The sequence below is a fragment of the Giraffa tippelskirchi genome, chromosome 10, assembly GCF_054371585.1.
Source record: "Giraffa tippelskirchi isolate mGirTip1 chromosome 10, T2T-mGirTip1v1.2.pri, whole genome shotgun sequence".
Lineage (NCBI taxonomy): Eukaryota > Metazoa > Chordata > Mammalia > Artiodactyla > Giraffidae > Giraffa > Giraffa tippelskirchi.
The window spans coordinates 155,261,054-155,276,422 of NC_137284.1; the positions used below are offsets into that span (position 1 = coordinate 155,261,054).

The following is a 15,369-nucleotide window of genomic DNA, read 5'->3' on the forward strand; positions in this document are numbered from 1 at the left end:
TGGGCACAGTGTCATCCAGAAACTGGGGAGCCGACTAATTGGGCTGGAGAGACCCCACTCGGCGGGGGGTCTCAGGCCTCACCGGGAACAGGCGCATCTTAGGAGAAGGCAACATACTAGACGTTTGAGGGAGGCGATGGAAGCTCACGGCCCCAAAGTCAGACCGCGTACAGAGCTGCAGGAAGAGGCCAGACACCTGCTCCTCCGTTGCCACCTGGGGCCCTGCAGGTGTTTCCTCTACCTCCCCAGGCAGGCTCCCACTTTCTAGAAGCAAGCTAATAGAACCTGCTTCCTGTTTTACTGATGCAGACTGTGATTTCTAGGTGGGTTATTTCTAGAAGAGTCACCAGTATCTTCTGATGAAAGACTAATTCCAGGTGCTCCGTGGGGCCCTGGAGAAGCCTCTGGAACACTGGATGCCTGGGCTCTCTTATAATTCATTAGGCTTCTGTGATGCATGTCATCAAGGACAGAAAACACTGTGCCCAAGAGTCAGGGGACCCGAGGGTCATGTCTTTGCGGTGAGGTTCATGTTTTTAAACAGAAGGGTGACTTTTCAGCCTGTAAGTTTTTCCTCGCTTTATTGAGATATTATTGACATATAATATATGTAAGTTTTAAGGTGTATGATTGGGCTTCCCAGGTGACTCAGTGGTTAAGAACCTGCCTGCCAGTGGAGGAGATGCAGTTTTGATCCATGGATCAGGAAGATTCCCCTGGAGAAGGGAACAGAAATGCAGTCCAGTATTCTTGCCTGGAAAACGCCAGGGACAGAGGAGCCTGCGAGCTACAGTCCACAGGGTCACAAAGAGTCAGACACGACTGAGTGACTGAACACACAACAAAGGTGTACGTTGAGATGATTTGATCCTTGTATACACTGCAACATGTTTACCGCAGTGAGGTTAGTTAACGCCTCTCTCCCTCACCTTGTGTGTGTGTGTGTGGCAGCAACATTTGTGATCAAATCTCTTAACGACTCCCAAGTATATAATGGGATTAACCTGCTTCTCTGCTTCTCAGAAGGTGCTGACTCAGTCCCGGGCACAGAAGAAGGTCTTGTGGGAATCTCAAGGCCGCCATCGGCAAGCTAGGCTTCTGGGGACATTTTTGTTTAGCTCAGAAGTTCTTAGGAGTGTTGAATTGTTCTTCATTATCTATCTGTAAAATGCTATTATGTAAAATGCTCTGGAAGGCGGGCCCTGGCTGGGCTGTGGTTTGTCTGAGCCTGGGACCTGGCCCTCAGCCCACGAAGCCAGAACACCCGAGGCTGAGATGTAAGAAGCAAGCGGCCTCCGAGGTCCCTCCTGGCTTCTTACTTGTGTTCTGGCCTCGCTGTTGCTCTCGGTGCCCCTGTGTGGCCTTTGTGCTGTGCTTAGTTGCTCAGCCGCATCAGACTCTGAGACCCCATGGACTGTAGCCCACCAGGCTCCTCTGTCCATGGGTTTCTCCAGGCAAGAACACTGGAGTGGGTTGCCATTTCCTTCTTCAGGGGATATTCCCAACCCAGGGATCGAACCCAGGTCTCCCGCATGGCAGGCAGATTCTTTACCAACTCAGCCACCAGGGGACTCCAAGAATACTGGAGTGAGTAGCCTATCCCTTCTCCAGGGAGTCTTCCTGACCCAGGAATCGAACCGGGGTCTCCTGCACTGCAGGTGGATTCTTTACCAGCGGAGCGACCAGGGAAGCATGTGGCCGTAGGGCAGAATTTTTTAATAATAATGTGGCCTTTATCTGCTTATTAAAAATCCTGCTCTTGCCTCCCTGCCAGCCAGCAGCCCGGGCAGCAGGGACAGATGTCCTTCTGATAAAATCCTGCGGGTGTGATGATAGCACTTGCGGATGGAGCAGCTTCCTTCGGCGTCCGTCATCCCATCTCCTTTCCAGGGAGGGGGGCTCACAGCGCCTAGAGACGCCTGAGTCTAGACAACTACATCAGTAATACATGCCGCAAGAAAGAAAGTGAAGTGACGTCACTCAGTCGTGTCCGACCCCTTGCGACCCCATGGAATGCAGCCTACCAGGCTCCTCTGTCCATGGGATTTTCCAGGCAGGAGTACTGGAGTGGGGTGCCATTTCCTTCTCCAAATACATGCCGCAAGGGGGAGAGAAATTAGATGGTCGCTAGAGGAGGAAGTGGGAGAGGGGAGAGGGGAGAGGAGAAGGTAGGAGGGGGTTGATGGAGGTGGGGGGAGTGAATGGACCACAACACAGAGAGATGATGCCCTGTTCGAGTCCGCTGAGGGCGGTGATCTGACTATAAAGACCAGGCAGGTTCTCGTGTCTCCGCCTGGGCCATCTGCGGTGCAGACGGAGGCATGGTTGATGGAGAGTTGGGGGAATCGGGCCACCTTTTGCCCAGCTCGTTTGTGTTCTCCTCCGGCTGACGGCTTCAGACTGGTCTCTTCCTGACTCTTGACCTCCCTTTCCTTGGATCATTTACTTCAGAAAACTTGTAATTACAAATTCTTTCTCTGCCTCTTTGAGATGTAACTCTTTTTAAAAGCCTCCTGCCAGTTTTACAACCCAGAACTGTCTTTCTCAAAGACGTGGGAGCTGTCTGCCCCTTTGAAATGTAGCCACCTATTTCTCTTCTGCCTGGGAGGGTCAAGCCTGGCTTTGATGGGCTCCAGTGAGCAAACACACATGGCCTTGTTACAGTGACAGGCTTCTCCAATGTCCACCAGTACTTTTCCAGCGGCTCACCCCAGCCCTGAACGTCCTTCCTGGAGTTTGAGTGGTTGAGTTTGGTTTTAGTCCCTGTTATCAGAGCCTTGAATAGTCTTCCTGGCCTGGTTGCCTTTGTCTGCTGCAGTGGTTGCTATTGCTGTTGTTTCTATTTTTAATTGGAGGATGATTACTTTACAATATTGTGTTGGTTTCTGCCATACACCAACATGAATCAGCCATAGGTATACATATGTCCCCTCCCTCTTGAATCTCCCGCCCACCTCCCATCCCATCCCATATCTTTAGGTGGTCACAGAGCACCGGATTTGAGCTCCCTGCAACATACAGGAGATTCCCACTGGCTATCTATTTTGCATATGGTAATCATGGTTGTTGTCTTAATTTATCTTATTCACTTAGAGTTGATTTACAATGTGTTAATTTCTGTGTGTGCTTAGTCACTTCAGTCATGTCCAACTCTTTGGGACCCCATGGACTGCAGCCCACCAGGCTCCTCTGTCCTTAGGGATTCTCCAGGCAAGAATACTTGAGTGGGTTGCCATGCCCCCCTCCATATATATATATATATATGGAGGATGATGGTTTTCCAGATGATGGTTTATCACAGAATATTGAATATAGTTCCCTGTGTTATACAGTAAGACCTTGTTGTTTATCTATTTCTACATACAAGAGTTTGCATCTGCCAATCCCAAACTCCCAACCCTTCCCTCTCTGCTTGGCAAACACAAGCCTGTTCTCTGTGAGTCTGTTTCATAGATGAACTTATTTGTATCATATTTTAGGTACCACATATAGGTGATAGCATATTGTATTTATTGTTCTCATTCTGACCTACTTCGTTTAGTAGGACAATCTTGAAGTCCATCCATATTGCTGCAAATTCATTATTTCATTGTTTTTTTTATGGCTGAGTACTGTTCCATTGTATATGCCTATACACCACATCTTCTTTATTCATTCATCTGTCGGTGGAAGTTTAGGTTGCTTCCACGTCTTGGCTATTGTAAATAGCACAGCTGTGAATACAGGGGTATGTATCTTTTTGAATTACAGTTTTGTCTGGATATATGCCCAGGCGTGGGATTGCTGGATCCTATGGCGACTCTAGTTCTAGTTTTTTGAAGATCCTCTATACTGTTTCCACAGTGGCTGCTGCAGTTGGTTTTGACGCCTCCCCTGGGGTTTGGCTTCTATTGCCCTCAGCTGTGGAGGCGACAAAGACAGATCCTTATCTTCCGGGCTGGCCTCATGCCCACAGGGAAAAACATGCCTCGGGGGTCTAGGTTTTTGCTTTGACCTGGTAGTTCCTTATTGCCTTCTTGCTTCTTGGACGTTTTTGAGAAGATCTAAATGGGGAAACAGTGGAAACAGTGGCTGACTTTATTTTCTGGGGCTCCAAAATCACTGCAGATGGTGATTGCAGCCATGAAATTAAAAGATGGTTACTCCTTGGAAGGAAAGTTATGACCAACCTAGACAGCATATTAAAAAGCAGAGACATTACTTTGTCAACAAAGGTCCGTCTAGTCAAGGCTCTATGGTTTTTCAAGTGGTCATGTATGGATGTGAGAGTTGGACTCTAAAGAAAGCTGAGCGCTGAAGAATTGATGCTTTTGAACTGTGGTGTTGGAGAAGACTCTTGAGAGTCCCTTGGACTGCAAGGAGATCCAACCAGTGCATCCTAAAGGAGATCAGTCCTGGGTGTTCATTGGAAGGACTGATGTTGAAGCTGAAACTCCAATATTTTGGCCACCTGATTCAAAGAGCTGACTCATTTGAAAAGACCCTGATTCTGGGAAAGATTGAGGGCCGGAGGAAAAGGGGACGACAGAGGATGAGATGGTTGGATGGCATCACCGACTCGATGGACATGAGTTTGGGTGGACTCTGGGAGTTGGTGATGGTCAAGCAGGCCTGGCGTGCTGCGGTTCATGGGGTTGAAGAGAGTTGGACGCGACTGAGCAACTGAACTGAAACATCTTTATCCTGTTTAGTTTTAGTTATTTTCAGTGGGAGGTTGGCATGAATAACTTGGTAAACAGGGACCAGTCATGACATTTTGGATTTCTCTGCCTGCCTTGCCTCCAGGGCCTGAGACTCAGTGTCCCCAAGCTCGTCTCTCTGGAAAACCCCAGCCTCTCATAGCCTGAGCTCCACAAAGGCCACTAGAAAGTGTGTGATACCAGACATCCCACAGTTGGTCAGCCCGAGGCGACCACTAGCCTTTATGCAAAATGAGAACATACCTCTTCTTCAAGTTAAGTGTTTATAAATAGGCATGTTATTTCCTAATAATAAATATTGTAGCAAACAAGGACTCTGTTTGAGTAAGACATTTAATTTCATCCCCAAACTGTCAAAATATACAAATTTAGTTACAAGACACTTTTACTGCCATCTGCCAAAATTGTAGTAAACACACATGTCCTGTCTTTGAAAGAAAACAACATATAATTTTCCGAAATAAGAAATGTCTATGTTGTGAGTAGCACTCCCTTTGATCTGACAACTCGAACGCTTGTAACAGCCATCCTGAATGAGTCTTTTTTATTCTTGCGCCGTCTCTGGCTCCTAAATCTATCATAAATCTGTTCCTTTTTCCATTGTCTATTTTCCTGTCACTGTTTTAGTTCAGGTCTTTACTCCTAGCTTGGACTGTTGCAGTAGCCTCTCGCTGGTCCTGCAGCCTGACCCCGTTTCCTCCATGTGCTCAAGCTGTTCGCCTTACTCTGCCTGCCCGTGGTATGGATCACTCTCCTTCTGCCTGAAAGTCCTTCCCGGGGAAATTTCTAGATGCCCTTCAAGACTGTGGCTGGGCTGCAGTGCCCCTGTGGAGTGTCCTCCTCCACAGTGCACACTGCTCTCCTTATTCTAGTATCTGCTGCAGGAAATAGCTGGTTTATGGGTGGGTTGATGAGTTTTTTTTCCACTTGTTTTTTTCTCCATCGTGCAAGGCTGACAGGCTTCCTCTTTGCTTCCACGGCCCCCCTGAACACACCTCTATAGCAGCCTCTACACACGTTTTGTATCCACACATTTTGTCCCTCATTTGATTGAGCTCCTTGAGTCAGAGACACATCTGGAGAGTCTTTGACCCTCAGTGTCTGACACAGTGCTTGGTCCTTCAAGTTCTTCCTTTCTTGCAAAACATGTGCCTTCCTGGCTTATTCTGTTTCTGAAAGTCCAGCCCCTCTTCCTCCCACTGCTGCCTTCGAGAGTCTGGAGTGGGTTGGGAGGAAGGGTGTCTTACAGGTAGAGCCCTTGCAGAACCCCCCTCAGTTCAGTTCAGTCACTCAGTCGTGTCCGACTCTTTGCGACCCTATGGACTGCAGCACGCCAGGTTTCCCTGTCCATCACCAACCCCCGGAGCTTGCTCAAACTCATGTCCATCGAGTCGGTGATGCCACCCAACCATCTCATCCTCTGTCGTCCCCATCTCCTCCCGCCTTCTGGGCAGTGGTTTTGCTGCCCTTGTCATTACCCACAAGGCCACTAGGGGGCAGGGAAGTCCCATCCTTTCCTGGATCAGAGCCCAGCCAGAAACAGCTGCCTTCCCTGAAGAGGTCCATTCTCCAGGAGCCCAAGTGTGGAAGATCATTTTGCAAACTGGTAGACTCAGCAAATAACCAACTTGCTAAATCATGGATGAGTTATTTGAAGCTTTGGTATTCCTCAGAGTGCTCCCCACAGCTTCTATTTCATCTTAGAAGGGAGCTTTTCTTTCAGCTGATGAACTGAGCTTTTCTCAGTTCATCGTCTTCTCAACTTGGGGGACATGATATCCCATCAGGCCTGTGACCCTGCCGTGACCTGACCTCCACTTCCGGCAGTGACACAGCTGGGATGTTGACTGACCGAGTGACAGGCTTCTACCTGATGGTTTTTAATGAGTTGATTTTATGTGAAATGACCCAGTGCACCAGGCAGGATGGAGAGAGTCTTCTTGGAGCAGGGTCCTCCTTACTAAGGAGTGGTGCTGGAGAAGACTCTTGAGAGTCCCTTGGCCAGCAAGGAGATCAAACCAGTCAATCCTAAAGGAAATCAACCCTGAATATTCATTGGAAGGACTTATGCTGAAGTTGAAGCTCCAATACTTTGGCCACCTGATGGGAAGAGCTGACTCATTAGAAAAGATTCTATGCTGGGAAAGATTGAGGGCAGGAAGTAGAAGGGGCTGACAGAGGAGGAGATGGATAAATAGCATCACTGATTCAATTGAGGATGTGAGTTTGAACAAACTCAGGGAGATGGTGAAGGACAGGGAGGCCTGGTGTGCTGCAGTCCATGTGGTCACAAAGAGTTGGACACGACTGAGTGATTGAACAGCAACAAGTAGGATAGGGGATGGGCGAGACTTTGTCAGTTTCCCCTCCCGGGTATGTCCCTCTTGGTGGCAGACTGAACTTGAAGACCAGCCCAGAGGGGAGGGGGACCCCACGGGGACAGAGCAGCTCCTCAAACCCGGTGCAGTTCCCACTTCTCCTCCTTCCATGGGTTGGTCCCTGGAGGCTCATCCCACCTCAGATATTTCAAAGACTGCAGCCTGGTGTAGCAATGCAAGCTCTAGGGTCTCTGCACGGTGACTGAAAGTCCCTTCACTGGGACGACGTTAAGCTAAGTGGAAAAAGTCAGTCACAGAGGACAAACACTGTCCGATTCCAGTCACAGGAAGTATCCAAAGTTGTCCAAAATCACAGACGCAGAAAGTAGAAGGTGGGTACCTGGTGCTGGAGGAGGGGCATTCGCATGTAATGGGCCTGGGGCTTCAGGTTTTCCGATGGAAAAGTTCTGGAACTCTACACAACGTGGAGAAGACAGGTGATGCTGCTGAACTGTACACTTAAAAATGGCCAAGATAGTAGATTTAGTGTTACACAGTGTGAGGTGTTTTTTTTTTTTACCACAATAAAATAAAATAAGGTCTTCCTCTGCGTTCGACCTCCTCCTCTAGTAAGAAGCTTTAAACACTTATGGCTCAGGAAAAAGGGTTTCGTTTTATGAACTCTAGGAAAGCATCGGAGGTCTAGCATTTCAAATGTTTGACTAGCTCCAGGCAAAGAACTTGACTTCCTCAGGGAAGCAGTGCGTGCAGGTCCGAGGCCCCAGTTTCTCCGGGGATGGGACTCAAGGAGGGCCCCCACCTCGGAAGGCAGGAGAGCCGCTGTTCCGGGAAGCCGGGAGCGCTGCTGCAGGGCCGACGGAGGGCAGGGGGGCGGTGGGAGAAGAAGGTGAGCTGTGTTTGCGGGTTTCCACCCGGATCCAGAGGGAGGCTCGGGGCGGGGACCTGCGGGCCCTCCCCACCGCTGGCCCGCTGCCCCCAGAGGCACCCCGTCCCGGGCCCTGGGCACAGCCAGCCTTCTCCTCCGAAGGCCTCTTCGCAAGCTCGGCTGGGGCTCAGCCCCTCGGCCCCGCGGGGGCCCCCGCCTGTGGGCGAGCCGAGCTGGGTGGGCGCGGTCCCTCCGGGACTCCCACCACGCTGACCCTGACGTTCTCACCCTGCGGATCTGGCGTAGCTTACGGAACTTCCCCTCTCACCGCCCTCGAAACCTATTTCTAGAAACCTCTTCCTCCTCAGAAGTGCTCCTGACTCTGCCCTGCTCTTCCCGCGCGGTTCCTGCATCCCCTAAGCGGACCGAGCGGCCTCCTCGCCCAGCCCAGCGGCCGGCGGGACCCGGCGGCGCTGAGGCTGTGGGAGACCAGGGGACCGGACCGAGGTGAGTGTGCAGCGGGGTGCCTGGGCACGGGGCGGGGGGCGGGGATGGGGAAGGGGAAGGCTGCCGACCCCCAGGGCGGGGCACGGCCACCTGGAGGGCTTGCTTTCAGGGGCTCTGGGATGTCCCTCCCGCTCCAGCCTGCGGGGCCGGGGGCTTGGGGGGGCACCCAGAGGTTCCCGCCTTCCCAGGAGTCATGCCCGAGGGCAGCCTTCCCAGGAAGGGGCAGGTCTGGGAGAGGCTGCTCTCCCCACTTGGGTTTGAGATGAAGAAAAACAAGGGGCGCGATCCGCTCTTTGAATCCCCTAATTTCACGACTGTGACACAGAGTACCACCCCCCACCCCCGCCCTCGGGAATTCAGCGATAGCTGCCTGCCTCCTTGAGAAGCAGGGGGCAGGGAAGCTGGCCATTTGGACACTGATTTTCCGTATTCACTTTCCTGTTATATCCCAGTCGGTTCAGTTCAGTCGCTCAGTCGTGTCCGACTCTTTGCGACCCCATGGCTACAGCACGCCAGGCCTCCCTGTCCATCACCAACTCCCAGAGTCTACTCAAACTCATGTCCCTTGAGTCGGTGATGCCATCCAACCATCTCATATTCTGTCATCCCCTTCTCCTCTCGACCTCAATCTTTCCCAGCATCAGGGTCTTTTCCAATGAGTCAGTTCTTCGCATCAGGTGGCCAAAGTATTGGAGCTTCAGCTTCAGCATCAGTACTTCCAGTGAGCATTCAGGACTGATTTCCTTTAGGATGGACTGGTTGGATCTCCTTGCAGTCCAAGGGACTCTCAAGAGTCTTCTCCAACACCACAGTTCAAAAGCTAAAAAAAAAAAAAAAAAAGATATTTCCCAGCCCTTGCACAATTAAGATTGTATTAACTGTGCATTGAAAGTGGTCAGTGTTTGGTCAGAAAGCCAAAATACTTTTAGATTTTATCTAAATTTAAGCCTCCTAGGCTGTCACCTGTGAACTCTTTTCCTTCCTCCTGCTGGACTGGGACTGAGATCTCTCCAAGAAGGGCTCCAGAAGCTTCTCTGACCACCTTTTTCTGCGCATGTGGACTGCCCTTGATGTGGGAGAAAGCTTTGGTTGAATCGATGCCTGAAGCCATGTTCCCCCTTGGGCTATATCCTGAGAAGAAGGTGGAGGCTGCCTCAGAATGTCAGCAGGAGTTCTGGAGAAAGTCTTTCTGTCTTTTTCTCTCTGTTGCTCTGTTGGGGTCTCCAGAGTGGTCTGGGAGATGATGAGGAAAATGTGAGTTATCAAGGAGAGAGTGGGGGTGGGTTGGTTCCCTTTTGTCCTTAAAAGAATTTTCTGTACCCTTGGGAGAAAATGGTACAGGTTCGGCAATTGTATGTATATATATAGACACACACACACACAGAGGGAGAGAGAATTAGTTCTGATCCAATATGGCATAATTGGCTGGAGGGAGTCTAATAAAGACTGATCCAGTTCATCATGATGAGGAACCATATGAAACAATGATGAGTACTTGGGAAATAAAATCCCTTTTTTCTTTGGCCTGCTGAAGGTCTCTGCTTCCTTAAGCTTATTTACTCACTAAAGTCTTTTAAAAAGTTTAATGTACAAAAATATACCACTTCTTCACTTGATCAGGAAACAACGTAAAGTCACTTCTCTTTTATTATTCAAAGTGACATCACTTCAGTCTCCCTCTCCACTTCTAAAAACAATTTTTCTTCCTTTCCTCACATCTCTCACTCTCACCATTTATTTCACACCATTCATTGAGCATATACTATATGCCAGACATAATATTAGGACTCAGGGACACAGAACAAGACAGGCATGGTCTCTGCGCTTATAGAGTTTCACGCTAAGGGCAGCAAAGAGAAAATGAAAAAAAGTAAACACAATAGATAACACTAGATAGAAATAGTGTTACGATGGCAATAAGGAGAGTCAGGATATGGGGAATTAGGGTGAGGGTGTCTTTATATAGGGATGTGTCTGGGTCAGAAGAGGCTCTTAGAAGAGTCCCAGCAGTGAGTGGGCTTCTCTCCTTGCTGTAACCTTGGAGGTGCATGCTTTGAGCTGAGATGGGCTTTGCCTCTTGCATCATGTGGAGATCCAGCAGATGCCTGTAGGGAGGAGCCCAGGCCTCCATCCATGGCCCTGATGAGCTTCTCCTCAGCTTAGCCCTATATTTCCTCTAAGGTGAAGCTTCTTGCTGCTGCTGCTGCTGCTGCTAAGTCGCCTCAGTCGTGTCCGACTCTGTGCGACCCCATAGACGGCAGCCCGAAGCTTCTTGAGGGCTGGTATATGTCCTTCCTTTGCTACCTTCTCTGATTCCTTCCTCACAGTTCACCAATACTCTTCTCATAAGAGGTGGGAACTTTCAAATAGCTACACAGAATAGGGGCTTTTCTCCTTCACTTTCTTAAGCTGTGATTCTTTGTCCTTCAAGTCAGTAACCATCTGCTCAGTCATAGCGAGTATTTATCGAATGCCTTCTTGACGTTGTAGATATGCTAGTGAATGAAACAGAACAAGTTCCTTCTAGTAATGGGGAGACAAAACAAGAAAGCAATAAGCAAGTGAATGCACCTTTCATTGAAAGTGGGTGCTGTGGAGAAAAATAAAGCAGGGCAGGGGGATGGGATGTGTTTGTGGGGTACGGGGGGGAGAGTAGCTTTTAAATATAGGATGACTGAAGAAGGCCTGTTGAACCACAGAGACAGGTCTGGTGGAGACCTAAAGGAAGTGAACCTGCTTGGCATAAGTCTGGGGGGAGAATGTTCTAGCTCAGGTAAACCACCACCATGAAGCCCCAAGGTCACATATTTGAGGACTATCAGGGAGGCAGACAAAGCAAGGTGAAAACAGGTGGTGGGCGAGGCCAGATTGGTGAGGGTCTTGTTCAGTTCAGTTGCTCAGTCGTGTCCGACTCTTTGTGATCCCATGGACTACAGCATGCCAGGACTCCCTGTCCATCACCAGCTCCCGGAGCTTGCTCAAACTTATGTCCATTGAGTTGGTAATGTCACTGTGAAGGCTTTGCCTTTTCTTTGAATGGGTGGGAGCCCGCTGGGGGACTTGGGGCTGATGAGTGATACCATCTGTCTCTGACTGTAGAAGGATGATAGATTCTAGAAGGGTAGAAGCAGGATGTTAAGTTATTGTGGAAGTCCAGGTCAATCTGGAAAAACCAGGAGGGGCTTGACACAGAGGTAACATGCTAACTGGTATAAAATGGAGGGTTTCCAGGCAGTCAGGAGGTGGGGATACATACTAGGGGACTGGAACTAAGGGAATAGACGTGAGATGGGGTCCCTAATTGTGAAAGGAACCTATGATTACAGGCCACACATTCCTTCCAAGTCCACAGGAGACATTTACAAAAATTTTATTAGGCCAAAAAGTAAATCTCTACCAGTGACAGCTATTTCATACAGATGTTGTTCTCTGACCATAGAGCAATAACATTCAAAAATAAATGAAAAGATAGTCAGTCTCCCAATATATTTTTTAATAATCACTTTTTAAAATTTATGGGTTGGAAAAAAATCACAGTTGAAATTATATCATATTTAAAACTATTCAACAAAAAGCAGCAGCATTGAGATATCAGTTCTTCTCAACCAAAGCTATGAATTCAATGCAATGATGTTCAGCATTTTATCAGGAAAGTGACAACTGATTGAAAAGTTCTAGAGAAGATAAAAAAGCTGAGAGTAGCAAGAAAATTTTGAACATGTGCAAGGGGTTGGGACTTGCTCGATCAGAAAAGTAGGACTTATTTTAAAATTATACTAATGAAATCATATTGATTTTGGTGATTAAGGCTTTGCTGGTTCACAAATAGACCAAATCCAGGGGACAAAACAGAAAACCTTGGGGCACACTTGGAGAATAGGGGTCCCTGGTACCTGACAGAATCATCTGGGAAGGATGGACTACTGGAGAAATGGATGAGGAAGCTTGGCTCTCTTTGTGGATTCTGAATCAGTTAGGAATTAAAGGTGACTCCCACCCGGGCTTCTCAAACTTGAAGGTTCATGGGAATCACATGGAATTTGTGAAACTACAGTTGCTGATGCAGGGGGCTGGGGTGGGGCCCAGGACTCTGCATTTCTAACAGGAACCCAGTTGTTGGCAATATTGCTAGTCTGTGAATCCCATTTTGAGTAGCAGCAGCTTAACTTGTAAGACTATTAATTGTTTATTTAACCAAGGGGTCTCAAGGGTGTTCCGGCAGCTCAGTGACATCATTGGGGACCCTCTTTATCTTTCTGCTCTGCCACCTTTAGCTTGGTGGTGAATGTTGACTTCTCATCCCTCTTATTTATTGCCTCATAGCCCACAATATCTGCTGTGATTCCTGCAATCACATTAAAATTTCATGCAAGAAGAAGGGGCAAGGGGTGACAACAGGAGGTCTTGACTTGAGTCTGCCCCTACCATCAGGAAAATAACAGCATTTCCAGAAGGCCCAGCAAGTATTCCCTGAGCTCTCACCAGGGAGAAGGGGGTCCCATGGACATCCTTAGCTGGAAGGGAAGTTGGGAGAGAGAATGTATTAGTTTCCTACTGTTGCTGTTACAAATTGACACAAACTTAATTGCTCAAAACCCAAAGATTTATTATTTGACAGCTCTGGAGGTCCAAGTCCTAAAATCAAGGTGCTGGGCAGGGCTGTGATCCTGAGAATCTGTTTTCTTGCCTTTTCCAGCTTGGCTCATGACCTCTTCCTCCATCTTTAAAGTCAACAGTGTAGCATTTTCGAGCCTCTCTGTCTCTGATCTCTGCTTTTGTTCTCCCTCTGGAGAACAAATCTTTTCTCACCCTGGAACCTCTCATAACGTGGTTGTATTGCCCCCCTCTGTGACCCTCATAGCTGTCGGTAAATTATAAGCCTGTAATGCAGGAGACCCAGGTTCGATTCCTGGGTTGGAAAGATCCCCTGGAGAAGGAAATGGCAACCCACTGCAGTATTCTTGCCTGGAGAAACCCATGGACAGAGGAGCCTGGCAGGCTACAGTCCGTGGGCTTGCCAAGAGTTGGACACAACCTAGCGACTAAACTACCACCACCACGGTGACCCAAGGATATCTCTCCATCACAAGCTCCTTAGTTACACTGGCTAAGCCCTGTGCCAGGTAAAGTAATGCGCTTGGTCACAAATCCCAGGGATTAGTTAGCACATGGCCATCTATGTCCTCCTCACCCTCCCACATTTTCTTTTTTTAAAAGGAGAGCTTTATCCTGTGTATCTCGGTGAGTGCCTAGATGTAGAGTTGGTGATGTGTATAGAGAAGGAGTTGGTGTTTGTTTAGGCAATCAACAATATTTTGACATTTTTACCAATATAGGTTTTCTTTTTAAATTTGTTTTGTTTTTGCTTTTTTGTGTGTGGTGTTGGGAGTACAGATGAATTTTATTTTCTCCTTCATCACTTTTGAGGTTTTTCCCAAAGTTTACAGCAAACACTTCTAACTTCATACATCCCACTCCTCCCAATCTGATTTTCAAAAAGAAGGAAACTGGAGGGTGGGGAATGCCCAGCTCTGAATTGAGGTCTAGCCAGCAAGCATATGGGTTTATTTTAGAGACAAGAGCACAGAGAAGAACTGGGAAACAGGATTCCTTGTCCCCGTCTAGTCTGAGTCTAGGACTTCGGTTGTCCAAATCCTTGGAGAAAGGAGTCAGAAAGAGAAAGTGCTTTCATGCTGTTTCTCTATTCACTCTGTGAGTTGATTACTGAAAGCGAAAGTGGCTCAGTCGTGTACGACTCTTTGCGACCCCATGGACTGTAGTCTATGGAATTCTCCAGGCCAGAATACTGGAGTAGGTAGCCTTTCCCTTCTCCAGGGGATCTTCCTAACCCAGGGATCAAACCCAATCTCCCGCATTGCAGGCAGATTCTTTACCAGCTGAGCTTTGATTACTGATGTGTTGCTTTTTGTCCCAACAGAACCACTTGAAGCCCAAGTCAGGAGAGCGAGTCAGAGCGGGGCTCCTCCAGGATGGAAGTGAGGCTTCTTCTCTTAGGGAAGCGTGGTGCAGGGAAAAGTGCCACAGGAAACAGCATTCTGGGCAAAGCCGTGTTTGAGTACAGGTTCGGTAAACAGCCGGTGACGATAAGGTGCCAGAGAGAGAGTGGGGTCACGCAGGGGAAGGAGGTTGTGGTCATCGACAGCCCCGACCTTTTCTCCTCAATAGATGACATCGCTTGTGCAGATAACATTAAGCACTGCTTGGAGCTCTCGGCTCCCAGCCTCCACGCCCTGCTTCTGGTGATTCCCCTTGGCAACTGGACAGTGGAGGACAGACAAATGGCTGAGCACATCCAGAAGGTGTTTGAAGCGAAAGCCAGGAGGCACACCATTATCGTCTTCACTCGGAAGGAGGAGCTGGAGGATGGCTCGCTGGAGGAGTACATTAAAAGCAACACATCTGTTTGGGACTTGGTTCAGTGCTTTAGTGGTCGATACTGCGCTTTCAACAACAAGGCAAGTAAGGAGGAGCAGGATGCCCAGGTGAAGGAGCTTCTCTGCAAGGTTGAGGATTTGGTGGAAAAAGAAGGACCATATGTGGTGAACTTAAGGGATGAAGACAGTAGATTACAGGTGAGAATTCTTGGTAAGGTCTCCAAGGATCTCTGTTGTTAGAGCTGGTGAGATAAAGGCACAAATAAGTGAAATGTTGCATAGGATTTTTTTTTTTTGTTTTTTTAAGGTCATGGCCACCCACTCCAGTATTCTTGCCTGGGAAATCCCATGGACAGAGGAGCCTGGCAGGCTACAGTCCATGGGGTCGCAAAAATGTCGGGCACGACTTAGCAACTAAACGACAGCAACAAGGGGACATTTATCCATAAACTGGAAAGATGAGGCTACTTTACTGGCAAATTAATAGATACATTTAAGTCCTTTACTGACTTTACCCTTCATAGTACTGGACACACAAATGACTCATTAGACCCCCTCCTCCC

At 48.4% G+C, this 15,369-nt stretch overlaps 1 protein-coding gene across 2 annotated transcripts in view; it reads left to right on the forward strand.

Annotated features, from left to right (window-relative positions):
- The first annotated feature begins 8,276 nt into the window (after positions 1-8,276).
- The window catches only part of LOC145524627 (GTPase IMAP family member 7-like), a 49,488-nt gene continuing 42,395 nt past the window's right edge, over positions 8,277-15,369 (forward strand). The window contains exons 1-2 of one of the 2 annotated variants that reach the window (XM_081537230.1): positions 8,277-8,411; positions 14,350-15,004. In XM_081537230.1, the coding sequence (XP_081393356.1) occupies positions 14,402-15,004 (603 nt within the window). In that variant the 5' untranslated portion in view covers positions 8,277-8,411; positions 14,350-14,401. The remainder of the gene's footprint in view (positions 8,412-14,349; positions 15,005-15,369) is intronic. The other variant, XM_081537231.1, reaches the window with a different exon arrangement.